The sequence below is a fragment of the Pongo abelii genome, chromosome 12, assembly GCF_028885655.2.
Source record: "Pongo abelii isolate AG06213 chromosome 12, NHGRI_mPonAbe1-v2.0_pri, whole genome shotgun sequence".
NCBI lineage: Eukaryota > Metazoa > Chordata > Mammalia > Primates > Hominidae > Pongo > Pongo abelii.
Genome location: NC_071997.2, coordinates 31,257,211 through 31,272,528, shown reverse-complemented (window position 1 = coordinate 31,272,528; position 15,318 = coordinate 31,257,211). Strand labels below are relative to the sequence as shown.

The following is a 15,318-nucleotide window of genomic DNA, read 5'->3' as shown; positions in this document are numbered from 1 at the left end:
AAGAGGATGGGCTAATTTACAGGTGGTGCTTTTGTGTACTCCTGAATTCTGTACCCATCAAGTCACAAAACACTGAAGTGCTCCTGTGGGCCAGTGCAATGCTGGGTGGCCCAGGGTGACTAAGACACAGCTGACAGCCTGAAGGGGTTCATGGGAACTGAGCGGGCAGCTGTGGACACAGCTGAGAGTACTAGCAAGGAGTTATGCCCATAGAGGGAGAGGCCATTCGACTTACCTGGGGCATCGCAGCAGCGAGTGTTTGGAAAGGGCACACACAGGAGAGCCTGGCACCCTCACTGTAGCCATCATAGGAGGGCCTAGAGATGCCCATAATTCATAATCGGTAACCATCCTGCAGCTCCCTGCCTCCCAGGTCCTCTCTGAGTCTGGAGAGCTCCTTCTGCCATTACGTTCGCTCCCCAAGGACGCAACAACACACACCAGCCAGCAATGCAAGCTCTTTATGGAAGGGGGATGTTTTTCTTAAAAAACAATGACAATGATCAATAGCAAATGGCAAGAATATCCACCTGCTTCCTGTCACTTGTTTGGAAGGTAATGAAATATGGTAAAAGCACCATTGTTAAACTTCACATTGCAAGTAACAAGAGTGACGGGAGAATGTGTCAACGCAGACATCTAGCTCAAGGCAATTTAGCATGATTGAAGAGACACAGGAGTCTGTGTGTGTACAACACAGATGCAGAAACTAAACTTTTCCCCCACAGGAGATATTCTGGAGATAAATACTGTCAAGCAGCAAGCACACTCATCTGATCGTTAATTAACTCAACTAACAGGTATCAGCACTGCTGCCCTGTCTGGCCCTGGGGTAGGTCCTGGGAGCACAGGGACAGGGCATTCCCTGGGGTGTTCATCACCCCACTACAGGAAGAGAAGTGTGAGCAGGAAACTTAGAACATCGGAGTTATAAAGTTCTATCCCTATTAAGAAATTCATGAGTTAATGATGGCCATGCTAGCCCCAGATCTATGCCCAACATGCCAATAAAGCAAGCTGCAGAAGGAAGATTACATTTCATCTCTGGGTTGTTCTCCAGTTCATCTGCACCACTCCGGTCACTTGCCAGGGCTTTCTTAGAAGTAGCCAAAGTGCCTTGATTGATGATGGCCTGCAGATCTGACTTCAAAACACTGACACGCCTCTTACTTTTCAATACCATTCGCATAGTCTAAAGATAATGGGGAGGCATAATACTTAATTCAATCTTGTCATTTTATTTTTACCTAACTCTCCCCCAAATTGCCAAGATTTTTGTTGTGGGGGAGAAAGAAACATTGATGCGGGTATTACCCATTAAAAATGAATCTTAAACAAGAATGAAAAGGTTAAAATTGCACGCATTCTAGAACTGCCCTTCTGGAAGAAGAAAGAACGAATCTCTAGGAAGACGCGTTCACGGCTGTCTGGCACTGCTGCTGCTGCTTCTCTGCACCACACTCACCCCACGCCCGAATGACTCTAGCGAGGGAACCCGGGGATTGAGCCTCTGCAAGGAAGGTGTAGGTAGAGCCTGCACTGACCCTGAGGGAGCGGCTGTGGGATTCAGAAGCTGGCTGTCCCTTCTTCATGGGAGCCTTGGCCGTAAGGAATTTGGCCTCTGGGAGGTGATATCCTCAGCTGTCAAATGGGGACAATCTAGTCCCCAACACTGTCCGACTGCCTGGGATGCACCTGGTGATCCTCACAGCAATCCTGTGAGAAGGCACGAGTTACCCCTCCCTTTTACAGAGGAGGACACTGAGGGCTCTTGGGGCGTGAAGTAACTTTCCTGAGGGAATGCCTTTCCTGCTCTAAGATAAGGCTTAGAGCAGGGACAGGCTTCAGAACCCATGCTTACTGCTCTGGTTATGTTGAGAGGAAGAGCGCACTGCCGGGTCATTTCCAGACCGACTGAGTCAGGACTGTGAGAGCCCTGGAGAACAGGACTGGCTGTGACTGGCAGTGGGACACAACCCCTCTGAGCTCAGAGTCTGGGGAGGGCTCTGCACTGGGAGGATGGGGCCCAGCTCGGGGTCATGGAAGCCACAGCTGGGATCCTGCCACTGGAGACTGATTTGGAGCAGGGTGATGGTCCCCAGGCCCTATCCTGATAGGGCACTCGCAGGACGTGAGAGAGGACTCCTGGTAGCCCATGAGCTGGGTGCCAGCATCATAGAATCTTTTCTTCAGCCCTTCTCAACCTTTCTCTAAATCACCCCAGGATTGAAAAGGTCAGAGCTGAAGTAACTGGCGGCCTGGCCACACTGAGTCCACGGGCCCCACACACGGGAGAAGGGTGTGTCTGTCTGTCTGTCATAGGCCCTGTTACCTCTGACACTGGCACCTCTGTGTGGAGCCTCCCTCTGGCATCTTTTTATTTTTTTATTTTTTTGAGATGGAGTCTCGTTTTGTTGTTCAGGCTGGAGTACAGTGGCACAATCTTAGCTCACTGCAACCTCCATTTCCCAGGTTCAAAAGATTCTCCTGCCTCAGCCTCCTGAGTAGCTAGGACCCCAGGCACACACCACCATGCCCAGCTAGTTTTCGTTTTTTTTTTTTTTTTTTTTTTTTTTATAGAGACAGGGTTTTGCCATGTTGGCCAGGCTGGTCTCGAACTCCTGATGTCAAGTAATCTGCCTGCCTCGGACTCCCAAAGTGCCGCGATTACAGGTATAAGCCCCCCACGCCCAGCCATCGGCATCTTTTAAGTGTTGACCTGCTTTCCCTCCTGCCCTGAGAGAGCCAGGAGATTGGCGCCTTCCTGAGGATGGGTGGAAAGGGGGCAGGCTTCTAGCTTTGAGTCACGGGGGTCCACCTGGACTCCTCTGCTAGCGGCCAGGCAAGGCCACCCTGCCTGCCCTCTGCCCTCCAGATGGACAGAGCAACCACTCACTCTTAACAGGGACTTAGAGCTTTCACCTCTTTTCAGGAAACTGCTCTGTTCCCTCCTATCTGCTTGGCTGAAACCTACCTTAGCCATGTTGGAAAGGTACGTCTTTCTTCTTAGTCTTTTGACAAATAGAGTAACTTCTGTTAAGAACAATACACGTGGCCATTAATACAATAACTTCAAGTTCTCATGTGGGCAGTGGGGAAGAGAAGGTGCATGTTTGGGGTAGGAAGGCACAGCTGGCTAAACTTCAACTTCCCCACCCTGTGTCTGCTGGTCCTCTCTGAGTGGCTAGGAGACCCTGGCAGGGGACACTTGGCTGAAATGTCCTCATGTGCCAGAAAAGTTAAGTAACCCCAGCATCTGACATGCGTGCTACTATGATGTGAATGTTTATCTCCCACACCCCCAGTTTCATATGTTGAACCTCACCCCCGTTGTGATGGTGTTAGGAAGTGGAGCCTTGGGGAGGTGATGAGGCCCTGAGTGTGGAGTTCCCATGAAGAGCATTAGAGGCCCCAGAGTGACCCCTTGCCTCTTTCACCATGTGAAGACAAAGCAAAAAGACAGCCATCTGTGAACCAGTAAGCAGACCTTCCCCAGAAACCCATCTGCTGGTGCCTTGATCTTGGACTTCCCAGCCTCCAGAACTATAAGCAATACATTTCAGTTGTTTATATACTGCCACCTAGTTGGTGGCATTTTACTACAGCAGCCAGATTGGACTAAGACCGGTACGCAAAGGAGCACCCCCAACTTTCTCATCCTACAGTGCTTTCCTTGGAAAATAATCAAAGGAAAGGAAAGGATGAAAAGGGAACACATAGAAACAGGTGTTCTCTTCTTGAATGCATTCATTCATTTGACAAATATTTGGGAGAACACTCGTGTAGTGTTTGCTCAATAACTATTTGCTGGATGGCTGCTGAGCTGATGGACGGAAGAGGACAGCCCTTCCCTACAAAGGGCTCATGCTCCAGAGGGTGGGTCACCAGATATGCAAACACATCCCAAAAGCAGGCAAGGTGCTCCTACGTGATGTGAGAGCACAAGGAAGAAAGGGAGGCTGTCTGGAAGAACGTACTGAGGAAAGCTTCACTGAGAAGGTGACATTTCATCTGGACTTTGATGCGTAGGTAGGAGTTAGCCAGGAGTAATGGGGCAGAAGGCAGTCCAAGCAGAGAAAATGGCAGGAATAAGGGCCTTTTCTGGGGACAGCCTGTCTAGTGTTGCTGAAGAGCACTGTTGGGTCATGGGAGTCCCTTGGGAGATGGAGACAGGGATGGGGCCCGAGGCCAAACTGTGAATGACTGCAGAGCAGTGGAGGAGAGTGGGCCATCTGGGCAGTGGGGGCCTGGGAAGGTTGGTAATTGATTAATTGCTGTTTTAGAATGATCACTGGGGGTGGAGGGGAGTGTGGCTGGGGAGGGGGGTGGAAGCAGGATGACCAACTAGGAAACTGCTGAAGTAGCCTACAGAGTGAAGAGACAGAGGCTTGAATTCGGGCAGATATTAAAGGAGCACAGGAAAACTGGAGCGAGGCTCTGCTCCCCACTCCTTGGACCCCCTTTGCAGCAAGTCCCAGTCTCACCTTCTGCAACATCCCTAAAATTTCCAAGTGGGACAAACTGGATCAGGGCACCCAGCATTAGTAGTGAACACAGCTGGGGGAAGGGGTCGCGGGGAGTGGCGATTAGACATGGTCCTATGCTGTAGGCACTTTGAGAAGTCCCCTATCTGCACTACCTAGGAAATAATTGCAAAGGAAGCAAGACTTACAGAAATGTGAGGCAATAACTGGTGCCGGCTTGGTGACAAAATGGCCCTGAGCTGGCAAGAAGGGTGGGACCCCATAGGGAGTTTGAGAGCTGCAGGCAATGATAGCAAAACTGCACAAAGGCAAGAGGGAGAAAATGGGTATTTCCAGGATGATCTGACAGGGCATGGCAGGTGTGGGCTGGCCTTTGAAGGAACATGGAGATTCAGGGACACAAAGAGGACAGATTTATAGGGAACTGGACCAGCTGACAGAGCAGTTCAATCTCACGCTCGGAAACCACTGCAGGCCTTGAACAGATAAATAGCCTGGTGGGAATGCAGCCTGGCAGCCAGACAGAAGGGGAAAGCATTCTAGAAACTCAGCAGAGAGATGGTGCAATTCAGGTGTGAGAATGCCCTGGTGAATATCCACACCTAGAACACCTTGACCTGCCAAAAGTCCATGTTATTATTCAAAAGAGAAATAGCTTAAAAGGGTGTGGCTGGATCAGCACAAAAATCCATCACCAGCACTAAAAGCCAGAAACCCTGAGCAGGCTGGGCCTTCCGGACTGTAGCTGAGTGCATGGGGCAGCCGCTGAAAGCTACCACCCAGGGTGAAAGTCAGGTGCTTCATCTACACTTACAGAATTTATTTATTTATGTATTTCTTTACTTTAAAAACAGGGTCTTGCTCCGTCACCCAGGCTGGAGTGCAGTGACATGATCATGGCTCACTGTAGCCTTGACCTCCTGAGCTCAAGGGATCCTCCCTCCTCAGCCTTCTGAGTAGCTAGGACCACAGGTGTGTGCCACCACACTCAGCTAATTTTTAAAACTTTTTTGTAGAGACAGGATCTCACTATGTTGCCCAGGCTGGTCTCAAACTCCTGGGCTCAAGCGATCCTCCTGCTTTAGCCTTCCGAAGTGCTGGGATTACAGGCATGAGCCACTGCACCAGCCCAGAATTTATTTTTGTCATTGAAACCTACCTTTGAGTTTGGAGATCTGCAAGAGGGCTGGGACACCTTCCAAAGCACTAAGAAGCCACAGCTTAAATTTCTTACTAAATAACCGCACAGATTTCAGGTACTGAATAGAAACATCTTCCAAGAAGTCATGAAGGAGAACATCCTCAATTCCCTACAACAAAAGTATCAAGACACTATGATTCTGCTGATGGTGCAGGTGTGACTGAAGCTCACGCATGCCACAGGGACAGGGAGGGTCTCAAGAAGTCTGAGAGCAGGTCCCCACCCAGGTTGAGGGGGCAGCACCATGTAGCCTGGCCACTGCTTCCCATGCAGGATGTTAGGCTGGTGCAGCCACAGTTGGAATTTTTTTCCAATATTTTTATTTATTTATTTGAGACGGAGTCTTGTTCTGTCACCCAGGCTGGAGTGCAGTGGCATGATCTTGGCTCACTGCAACCTCTGCCTCCCGGGTTCAAGCGATTCCCCTACCTCAGCCTCCCAAGTAGCTGGGATTACAGGTGCATGCCACCACACCTGGTTAATTTTTTTGTATTTTTAGTAGAGATGGGGTTTCACCATCTTGGCCAGGCTGGCCTCGAACTCCTGACCTCGTGATCCACCTGCCTCAGCCTCCCAAAGTGCTGGGATTACAGGCAGGAGCCACCGCTCCTGGCCTCAAATATTTTTAGAAGATTGATAACTGATTCAAATATTTTTTTAAAAAATCACACAATGCTGGCCAATACTAGGTGGGTCAAACCAAATGTATTTAAGGGCTGAACCCAGCTTCTAGTTTTCAAACTTTGTGTTAAAAACTTGGAAGTACTAGATGGTTTCCTTAAAAATAATAAAATAAAAGGTTAGGCTTGTGACTCGCTGAAGGAGAACATCTTTTTAACCCAGAGAAGATGTAAACCTGACCCTCCAAATACAATCACTTCAGAGACAGCGCTTCAACCAAAGCAAAGCAAAGCAAAGCAAAACAAAACAAAACAAAAGCCCTGGCAGTTAAGCATATTACACTTCCAATTATTCATTTTAGAATGTCTTCTTTTACAGAAATTCCCAGAGAAAGAACTTCGACTCAATTTGGACTTCACTGATATGGAACCAGAGGTTACTATGTGCTTTGGCTTTTGGTGTCCATGAGGTAATTCACAAAGGGAAACTGAGTGTTAGGCAGAGATCAGACGGCTCCTGGTCCATACACCCCACTATTCACTCCTCAGAGGACCATGGAGACTGCAGAGAGGTGGAGCTGTGGGTCCAAACCCAGCATTTGCTGCCAATTTCTGCAAAGGATATACTCTAGAGACTCACGCATCCTCCTACCTTGTACAGCTGGACGTCGTAGCATTTAAAGAGCTGGCACACGTCAGGCAATGACATCAGCATGACTGTGTCTTGCTGCAGAGACTTCCAGAAGGAAGTAAGCAAGTCCTCCACCTGGGGTAAGTAACAGCATATCGCCAAAACTCGTTTTCCACCTCCCAAGGCTAACCCCCCGCCACAGATACTTCCTTAGCCCCAGATGACAATGGGATGAATTTTGTTCCAGTGCGTGTAAAGCTTTGCCTCTCAGCTTTTCCAAGCTGTATTTTGATAGAATTCTTTCCAACAACCCATCTGAGAGCACCTGCCAGTTGGATGGGATAATGTAGAACATTATTAATATTTTCTTGAGGCAGTTTCTAGAAGGGAAGCTGTTTCTGACCACAAGGAGGCTCCGGTTGATTATACTAGGATGAGGACTGGGCCACAGGGCACAGCCCAGAGAGAATAAATGTTCATTGACTGACTGGCTGACTGAATGACTGCCTGCCTCAATCATTTTTCAGCTCAGAGAAAGGTGTGATAGTACTTAATCTAAGAGACCCCCTCCTTGCCGTCAAGTTAGAAGTCGCCTAACGACTGTGGAAGGAAAAGGAGACTGGCATGGTTCTACACAGGAGCCTTCTCTAAAGCCTTATGTGGACTACTTCGTGGCAGCTCCTCTTTTCTGTTTCTTCCCATGTTGACTTTTCAGTTTCCGTTCTTGAACCACGTGACCGATCTGCTTCGCCGCCAGTAAAGACTCTTGCCTGTTTGGGATTTCCACAGGCTCAGATACTGTGAGGCATCACAACCTTATCGTGTCTCCCCTGGTCCTGGCGCTAGGACCTGCCAGTGACGCCAGACAAGGCGCTGGCCCCATGCATCGGTTGTCATGGAAGTTAGGGTCAACTCCTGAATTACATGGCCACAGGCGCTGATTTAAAATCCTGTTATCAAGGCATTAATTCTAGAGAGGACTTCTCCAAAGACACTCTGAAAAATACAACACAGGGTGTAGCAATCCCTTTTCTCTCAGGCTGGGAACCTTGGAGCAAGGAGCTTTGGGGAAGGGGGGTCTGGGTGGAGCCACCACCACAGACTTGTCTCTGCCCACCCCTCACCACCCGCGTCCAAGTCACCAAACCCTGTTGCGATTGCCTCTGAAATATTTCTCTAACCTGCCCCTGTTCAATCTCTGATATCACTGTCACTGCCCCAGAACCGACCCTTGTCGCTTCTCACCTCAACTGTGACAAAACCTCCTCGCTGCCTCTCTGTTCCACGACGGCCAAGCCCTATTGTCACTGCTCCCCCACTGTCTTCTCAACAAGTCAGGAGTTCTTCCTGGGGCATCCGAGGCCCCTTCTAGCATCAGCCAACTTTCCCACCTCCCCTCTGGCTTCTCTTCTTTAGAAATAATAAAATCTAGGCTGGGCACGGTGGCTCACGGCTGTAATCCCAGCACTTTGGGAGGCTGAGGTGGGCAGATCACCTGAGGTCAGGAGTTTGAGACCAGCCTGGCCAGCATGGTAAAAACCCCGTCTCTACTAAAAATACAAAAAATTAGCCGGGCATAGTGGTGGGCGCCTGTGGTCCCAGCTACTCGGGAGGCTGAGGCAGGAGAATTGCTTGAACTCAGGAGGTGGAGGTTCAGTGAGCCGAGATCGCACCACTGAACTCCAGCCTGGGTGACAGAGCAAGACTACGTCTCAAAAAAAAAAAAAAAAAAAAAGAAAGAAAGAAAAAAGAAAAGAAAAAAAGAAATAATAAAATATAGTCTTAGTGACCTTTTTGTCACATCATGTCCGTGAACATCATGCTGCCTTTACCTGCACCATGGGTTCTACCTGGAATCCCTCTCCTACCCCATTTTCTGTCTATTGCACCTCTGCCTTTCGTACTAGAGTCAGCAGCAACGTGGCCTGCTTTGGAAGCACTCCCTGGCCTTCTCTGTTACCCTTCTCTGGGCACCCAGAATAGTCTAATCATGCAGCTATTCTAGAACTTTCCACATTGCATCATATTTATTGGATAATATTGCTCCTTTCATTACCAAATACTAACTTCTCAAGCCTTATGGAGAATACTTTCCTAGTCCTGGTAACGTTGTCAGTCACAGGGTAGGAATTAAATACGTATTTGATGAGTAAGTGAAGAAGGAAAGGAATATGTCAGATATCCAGTGTGGATGGGTATTTGTAACATTGCATCAACAGGACAGGGGCCATCCTGAAGACATCTTGGTCTCTCCCTCACTACAATGCTTTACACCAAGTAGGTAGTAAATGCGCTCGTGCTGAATGAACCTTATCACCCAAAGTTGAAGTGCTTAGAATATACTAAAGCATCAGGAAAAAATTCTCATTTGAATGTGCACTTGTTTCCTTGGATTTTCATCTCACACTGCAGAAGATGAAACTCAGAATAGCTGAAAGATTTATTCATGTTTTCCACAGCCATTTCTAGGATTAAATCCAATCGTGACAATACCCATGCCAGATCACTCAGCTGTGAAGTCCTGCTCCATCTTCAGCTAGCGCACATCAATAAAATGGCTCTTCGGCACCATTGAAAATTCCAGGGTGAATTTTATTACCAATACTTTATTCAAAATGAGCAGAATTAGGATCTAAAAAACAGCTGAATTTGTATTTAGAGCCTAAAGTTATCTGTATTAGCACCTTGGAGAATTTCCAACTGATTACACTGAACATCAATCTCACCTTCCAGAACTCAATGACTACAACATAGGCACATAGCATGTAAGCACTTCAGTGCAGTGGGTTACCACTGGACATCTGTTGATGGAGTCTCTTCAAATAAAAATGATTAATAAGGAGTCATAAATGCTTGTATTTTATAGATAAAACCCTACCCTTTCAAGTTCTTGGTTCCTCACATTTCGTAAAATGTCTCGACAATAGTTGCAGTATTCGTCAGCAAGGAAGGCCATCTAGGAAGAATATGGAAAATTATTTCAGCTTGTGGGCCTTTTCAAAAATGAACTGATCTTCACAGACTTTTCTGAAGCTCTCAGAGGCTGCTCTTGTTGCAATTCTCAAATGACAATAGCTGGGCCCTTCACTTGGGCCACAGCATTTTGTTTGTTTGTTTCTATAAACTAATGCAGACCTTATAGGCTGATAGTTCATGTAGCTTTAATTTCAATGTCATAACTCATATTTGCAGATTTATTCTACTACTACAAAGGCCACCAAACTTTGACACCTTTTTTTCTAAACTTCAATTTTCCCCTCCATAATCCCCAGCCCTAATTTCTAGAAAATCCATATATCTGTTCCTTTCTTTGTCTTGGGGAAGAGGCAGTCCCAGGGGGAGCCTTGCCGTAGGATGTGATAAGGAACCCTGAACTTCCTGAGCACCATCAAACCAGGGAAGGCTGCTAAGGCTGCTGGTCCTCACGGGTCTGGCAAAGGCAAACATTATTCCATGTGACACAACCATGACCACAAGCACAAAAGGAAGCTATTTACTGCCCTAAGCATCACACAGCCTGAAAGGCTAATCTCCCCATGAGTGTAAACCTACCATATTACAGGAGTATTTCTTTGCCAGTTCTTGCTCCAAAAATGGACATCTCCCGAATTCAGACAAAGGGGATCCAACTGGGTCTGTCTTCATCGGTGAATGATCTTCACACTAAAAATCATTTGTGCAATGGATTATGTCTTAAAATACAATACTTTTTTGGCATATAAATCATCTTATGATCATGCTACTCTAAGTTAGTATTTTGTATAACCTTTTAGCCACACCTCTGCACACATTACTGATTCCAGCAACTTTCCTCTCATATTTTACTCCAAATGCTGCTAGTTTTTGTCAATAATTCTATGAACGATGGACATCAGGGAAGGGATAGGATTTAATGTATTACCAAATGTATCTGTCTTGGGATCATCCATTTACAAATCCTCTATAGCAATGTACAATAAGACTATTATCTATGAATTATTTAATATCACAATGCACTTCTACAACCCTTGTCCATGTAATTGTTCCTCCTTGAAATGAAATCATACCTTGTTTGGGTCATCCTGCCTATATCATAACAACGGTTGGTTGTATGAGAAATCTCAGGGCCATTGCCAACAAGGAAAATGAGGAGCATGGACTTTCCTATAGAAGAGCCAATTACAGGCCCAGGCATGGTGGCTCATGCCTATAATCCCAGCACTTTGGGAGGCTGAGGTGAGTGGATCACTTGAAGTCAGTAGTTCAAGACCAGCCTAGCCAACATGGTGAAACCCCGTCTCTACTAAAAATACAAAAATTAGCTGGGTGTGGTGGCGGACACTTGTAATCCCAGCTATTCGGGAGGCTGAAGTGGATGAATTGCTTGAGCCCGGGAAATGGAGGTTGCAGTGAGCCAAGATTGCACCACTGCACTGTAGCCTGGGCGACAAAGAGCAAAACTCCATCTCAAAAAAAAAAAAAAAAAGAACCAATTACAGGATGGGAAGGAGGAAGAAAGGTGGCATGGCAGAAAGCAAGTGCAACATTCCTCCCTGCCTCCCTGTGTCACTCATGCTGCTGTCCCCTCTGGGCATGGGGAGGCATGAGGGCTCCTCCTGGTCTGAATAAAGGGTATCAATTTTATTTGAAATGATTTCTTCAGCGTTGTCATAGACTGCTTTTAAATAATTTCACTTACAATAAAGTAGGATGAAAGAATTCCTCCAAGTTGAAAATTGAGCGGCCAACCCTGCTACGCCAGACTGTGACTTTTCATTCTCTCAAACTTCATGACCCGCTCTCTGACCCTATAGTTCCAAGGTCAGCATTCCATCCTTAGCCTGCCCAGTCCTTACACACCCTAAGCCTCACTAAGCTACTCACTTATAGAATTGCTTCTGTGGGTTTTGGTAGGTTCCTGTCTATAAGACATGTGAGGGCAGGGCAGCTTCTCTAACCACCTGTGCCCACCCTTTACAGGAGGAGTGAGCTCAGCCACCATCCCACACAGTGCTGCACACACTGGAAACAGGCACCACTGTGTTTTCCTCCTCTCCGATGCCCCAGTGTCAACCAGTACTGCACTGAGGATCACGGAAGTTTAGAGAGCATGCTTAACTGTCCTCTCAGTGCCCTAAAGTCTGTACTTCATAACTCTGTTGTGATTCTGAACCTCTTTAAGAATCTGATGAAAGCAACTGACTCTCTCCCTGGAGAAAATGCATACTATGCACACAATATTATGAAGATGCCATGTTAAAACTTCCCCCATTAATACTGTTGGAATGATGTAGGGGTATAGATGTCTAAATAAATACATAAAGCAGGAACACAGAGGTGACAGCTCAAAGGAGTCTCTCTATTGGGTGCTGTCTAAGCCTCATTCACACCACACTTTAGAATATTGGCTTTATTCGGAGTCATCAGAAGATGGGTCTTCTTGACATTTATGCAGCCAACAGACACATGAAAAAATGCTCATTATCACTGGTCATCAGAGAAATGCAAATCAAAACCACAATGAGATACCATCTCACACCAGTTAGAATGGTGATCATTAAAAAGTCAGGAAACAACAGGTGCTGGAGAGGATGTGGAGAAATAGGAATGCTTTTACACTGTTGGTGGAGTGTAAACTAGTTCAACCATTGTGAAAGACAGTGTGGCATTTCCTCAAGGATCTAGAACCAGAAATACCATTTGACCCAGCAATCCCATTACTGGGTATATACCCAAAGGATTATAAATCATGCTGCTATAAAGACACATGCACACATATGTTTATTGCGGCACTATTCACAATAGCAAAGACTTGGAACCAACCTAAATGTCCATCAATGATAGACTGGATAAAGAAAATGTGGCACATATACACCATGGAATACTATGCAGCCATAAAAAGGATGAGTTAACGTCCTTTGTAGTGACATGGATGAAGCTGGAAACCATCATTCTGAGGAAACTATCACAAGGACAGAAAACCAAACACTGCATGTTCTCACTCATAGGTGGGAATTGAACAATCAGAACACTTGGACACAGGATGGGGAACATCACACACTGGGGCCTGTCAGGGGGTGGGGGGCTGGGGAAGGGATAGCATTAGGAGAAATACCTAATGTAAATGACGAGTTGATGGGTGCAGCAAACCAACATGGCACATGTATACCTGTGTAACAAACCTGCACATTGTGCACATGTACCCTATAACTTAAAGTATAATTAAATAAATAATAATTTGAAACAGAAAAAAAAAAGAAGGTGGGTTTTCTTGTATGTAGGTATGGATGATGCTCAAGTTGATCATATTGAAGGATGGAGCTATTCCATGAAGCTCATTGGCCTGATCATAGGTGTTCTGTTAGAGAACTGAGGAATCCTCAATTTTAACTCTGGGCTAACCTCTCATAATGCAAGACCCCAACTGCATCCATATTTTCCAGAGCACTCACACCCTGGTTATGTCAATGTTCTCTGGGTGTTACTGCTGGTATTCCCAAAGCAGCATTCTCAAGCACATCAGAATCCCTTGGGGCCCTTGAGATCCATGTTCCTAGGCCTCTAGTGAATCTGATGAGACAAGAACTCTAGACGTGTAACCAGCTTCCCTACTGAGCCTTCTGCATGCCCATGCTGAGAACTGCAGCTTTAGGCAGACAGTTCTTTGTTGAATGCTACAGAAATCTCTACATTTCACCATGGCATATACAACACAGTTTCACCTGTTCAGAAGAAAACATCTGACAATGTACTGTTAAGATATTCAATAAACAATTACAAGGAAAATATAAAAGTGTTTTATTACACAACATAATGAAGAGCAAATTCATGATTTCCTGAAGTCAATTCCTTGAGGTCTCTTCCTCCATAGACATAACTTATAGGCATAATCCTTTCATTAAAAACTGTGAAAAGAATTGTTCTTTCACAAACAATATTTTTAAAATCATAAATTGAAATATTTCCTTTACAACATAAACAACCGGAAATCTAAAGTAAAAGTAGAGTACAGACCACTAAAGTGTGGATCCCTGCAGGAGATTCTCTACAGCAGAAGGCATTCAGGAAGCATGCTGAGGAATTCCAGTGCGTAAACAATAATTCGGCAAAGCAAAGAAGGGGATGGAGAGAAGTTGATCAATGGGTACAAACAGACAGTCAGAAGAAATGAGACCTAGGCTTTGATCAATCTAGTAGAGTGACTATAGTTCACAAAAATCTATTTGATATTTTCAAATACCCAGATGAGAATCATTTGGCTGCCTCCAGATAAAGAAAAGATACCTGTTTAAGGCAATAAGTATCCCAATTATACTGATTTGATCTTTACACAGTATAGAAATGTATCAAAATATCATGTGTATCCAGAAAATATATACGTCTATTATATATCAGTCTTTAAAAATCCACCAACTTTTAAATAATAACTGTGTTGAGTGTGGTGGCTCATGCTTGTAATCCCAGAACTTTTGGAGGCTGAGGCAGGAGGATTGCCTCGGGCCAGGAGTTCATGACCAACATGGGCAACATAGTAAGAGCCTGTCTCTACAAAAAATTAAAAAAAAAAAAAAAACAAAAACATTTCTGGGCATGGTGACATACGCCTGGAGTCCTAGCTACTCAGGAGGCTGAGGTGAGAGGATGCCTTGAGCCCAGAAGTTGGAGGCTCCAGTGAGCTGTGATCGTGCCACTGCTCTCCAACCTGGGCAAAAGAGCAAGACCTCGTCTCTAAAAAATAAAATAAATAAATAAATACTGCATAATGACAAATATGTATAAACAAAAGCTATATCTAAAAAATGACAAAGAAAAAAATGAGAAATTCTACGTGGATTCTTTAGGTATATTAAATGCAGTTTGAGATTTTCAATAGACCCAAGAAATGTCATTGGAGTTACATGCTACCATTCATCTACTCATTCTTTAGTGAGCGTGCACTAGGTGTCAGCCCCTGGGAGTCTGATGTGTGACACCTTCCCACCATCACCTGCTCCATCAGGCACCATCTGCCTCCCCTGGGTTACTCCATCAATTCTCCTGAATGCCTTTGATCCTTCCTGCATCCTTGAAGACACTGTTCCCAGAATTATCACCCCCCAAAGCAAATGTATCCTGTTACTCTCCTTCTGAAGATGCCTCGATGGTGCCCCATGGTCTCCTGGGTCAAATCCAAGTTCTCTGCCTAGCATTGACAAGCTCTGTGCCCTCTGGTCCTCTCCACCCACCTTGCCCAGTGCGCTGCTCCCCAGCATATGCACGCTGGCTTCCACACACGTTTGTCATCACCTCCCGGCTCCAATGCAGGCTACACCCTCAAAATGAACACCCTCCTAAGCGAGGAGCCGGTGACCCCCTTCAGGACTAGCTCAGGGATAATATGACAGGCAGAATCAGGCCCCTCCA

General features: G+C 46.0%; 1 protein-coding gene across 2 annotated transcripts in view; it reads right to left on the bottom strand.

Moving 5' to 3' along the window:
- The window catches only part of RFX8 (regulatory factor X8), a 76,104-nt gene that overhangs the window by 14,272 nt on the left and 46,514 nt on the right, over positions 1–15,318 (bottom strand). The window contains exons 6-11 of one of the 2 annotated variants that reach the window (XM_054547420.2): positions 10,489–10,599; positions 9,839–9,892; positions 6,958–7,071; positions 5,644–5,794; positions 2,975–3,033; positions 1,036–1,192 (exon numbers count right to left, since the gene is read on the bottom strand). In XM_054547420.2, the coding sequence (XP_054403395.1) occupies positions 1,036–1,192; positions 2,975–3,033; positions 5,644–5,794; positions 6,958–7,071; positions 9,839–9,892; positions 10,489–10,599 (646 nt within the window). The remainder of the gene's footprint in view (positions 1–1,035; positions 1,193–2,974; positions 3,034–5,643; positions 5,795–6,957; positions 7,072–9,838; positions 9,893–10,488; positions 10,600–15,318) is intronic. The other variant, XM_054547419.2, reaches the window with a different exon arrangement.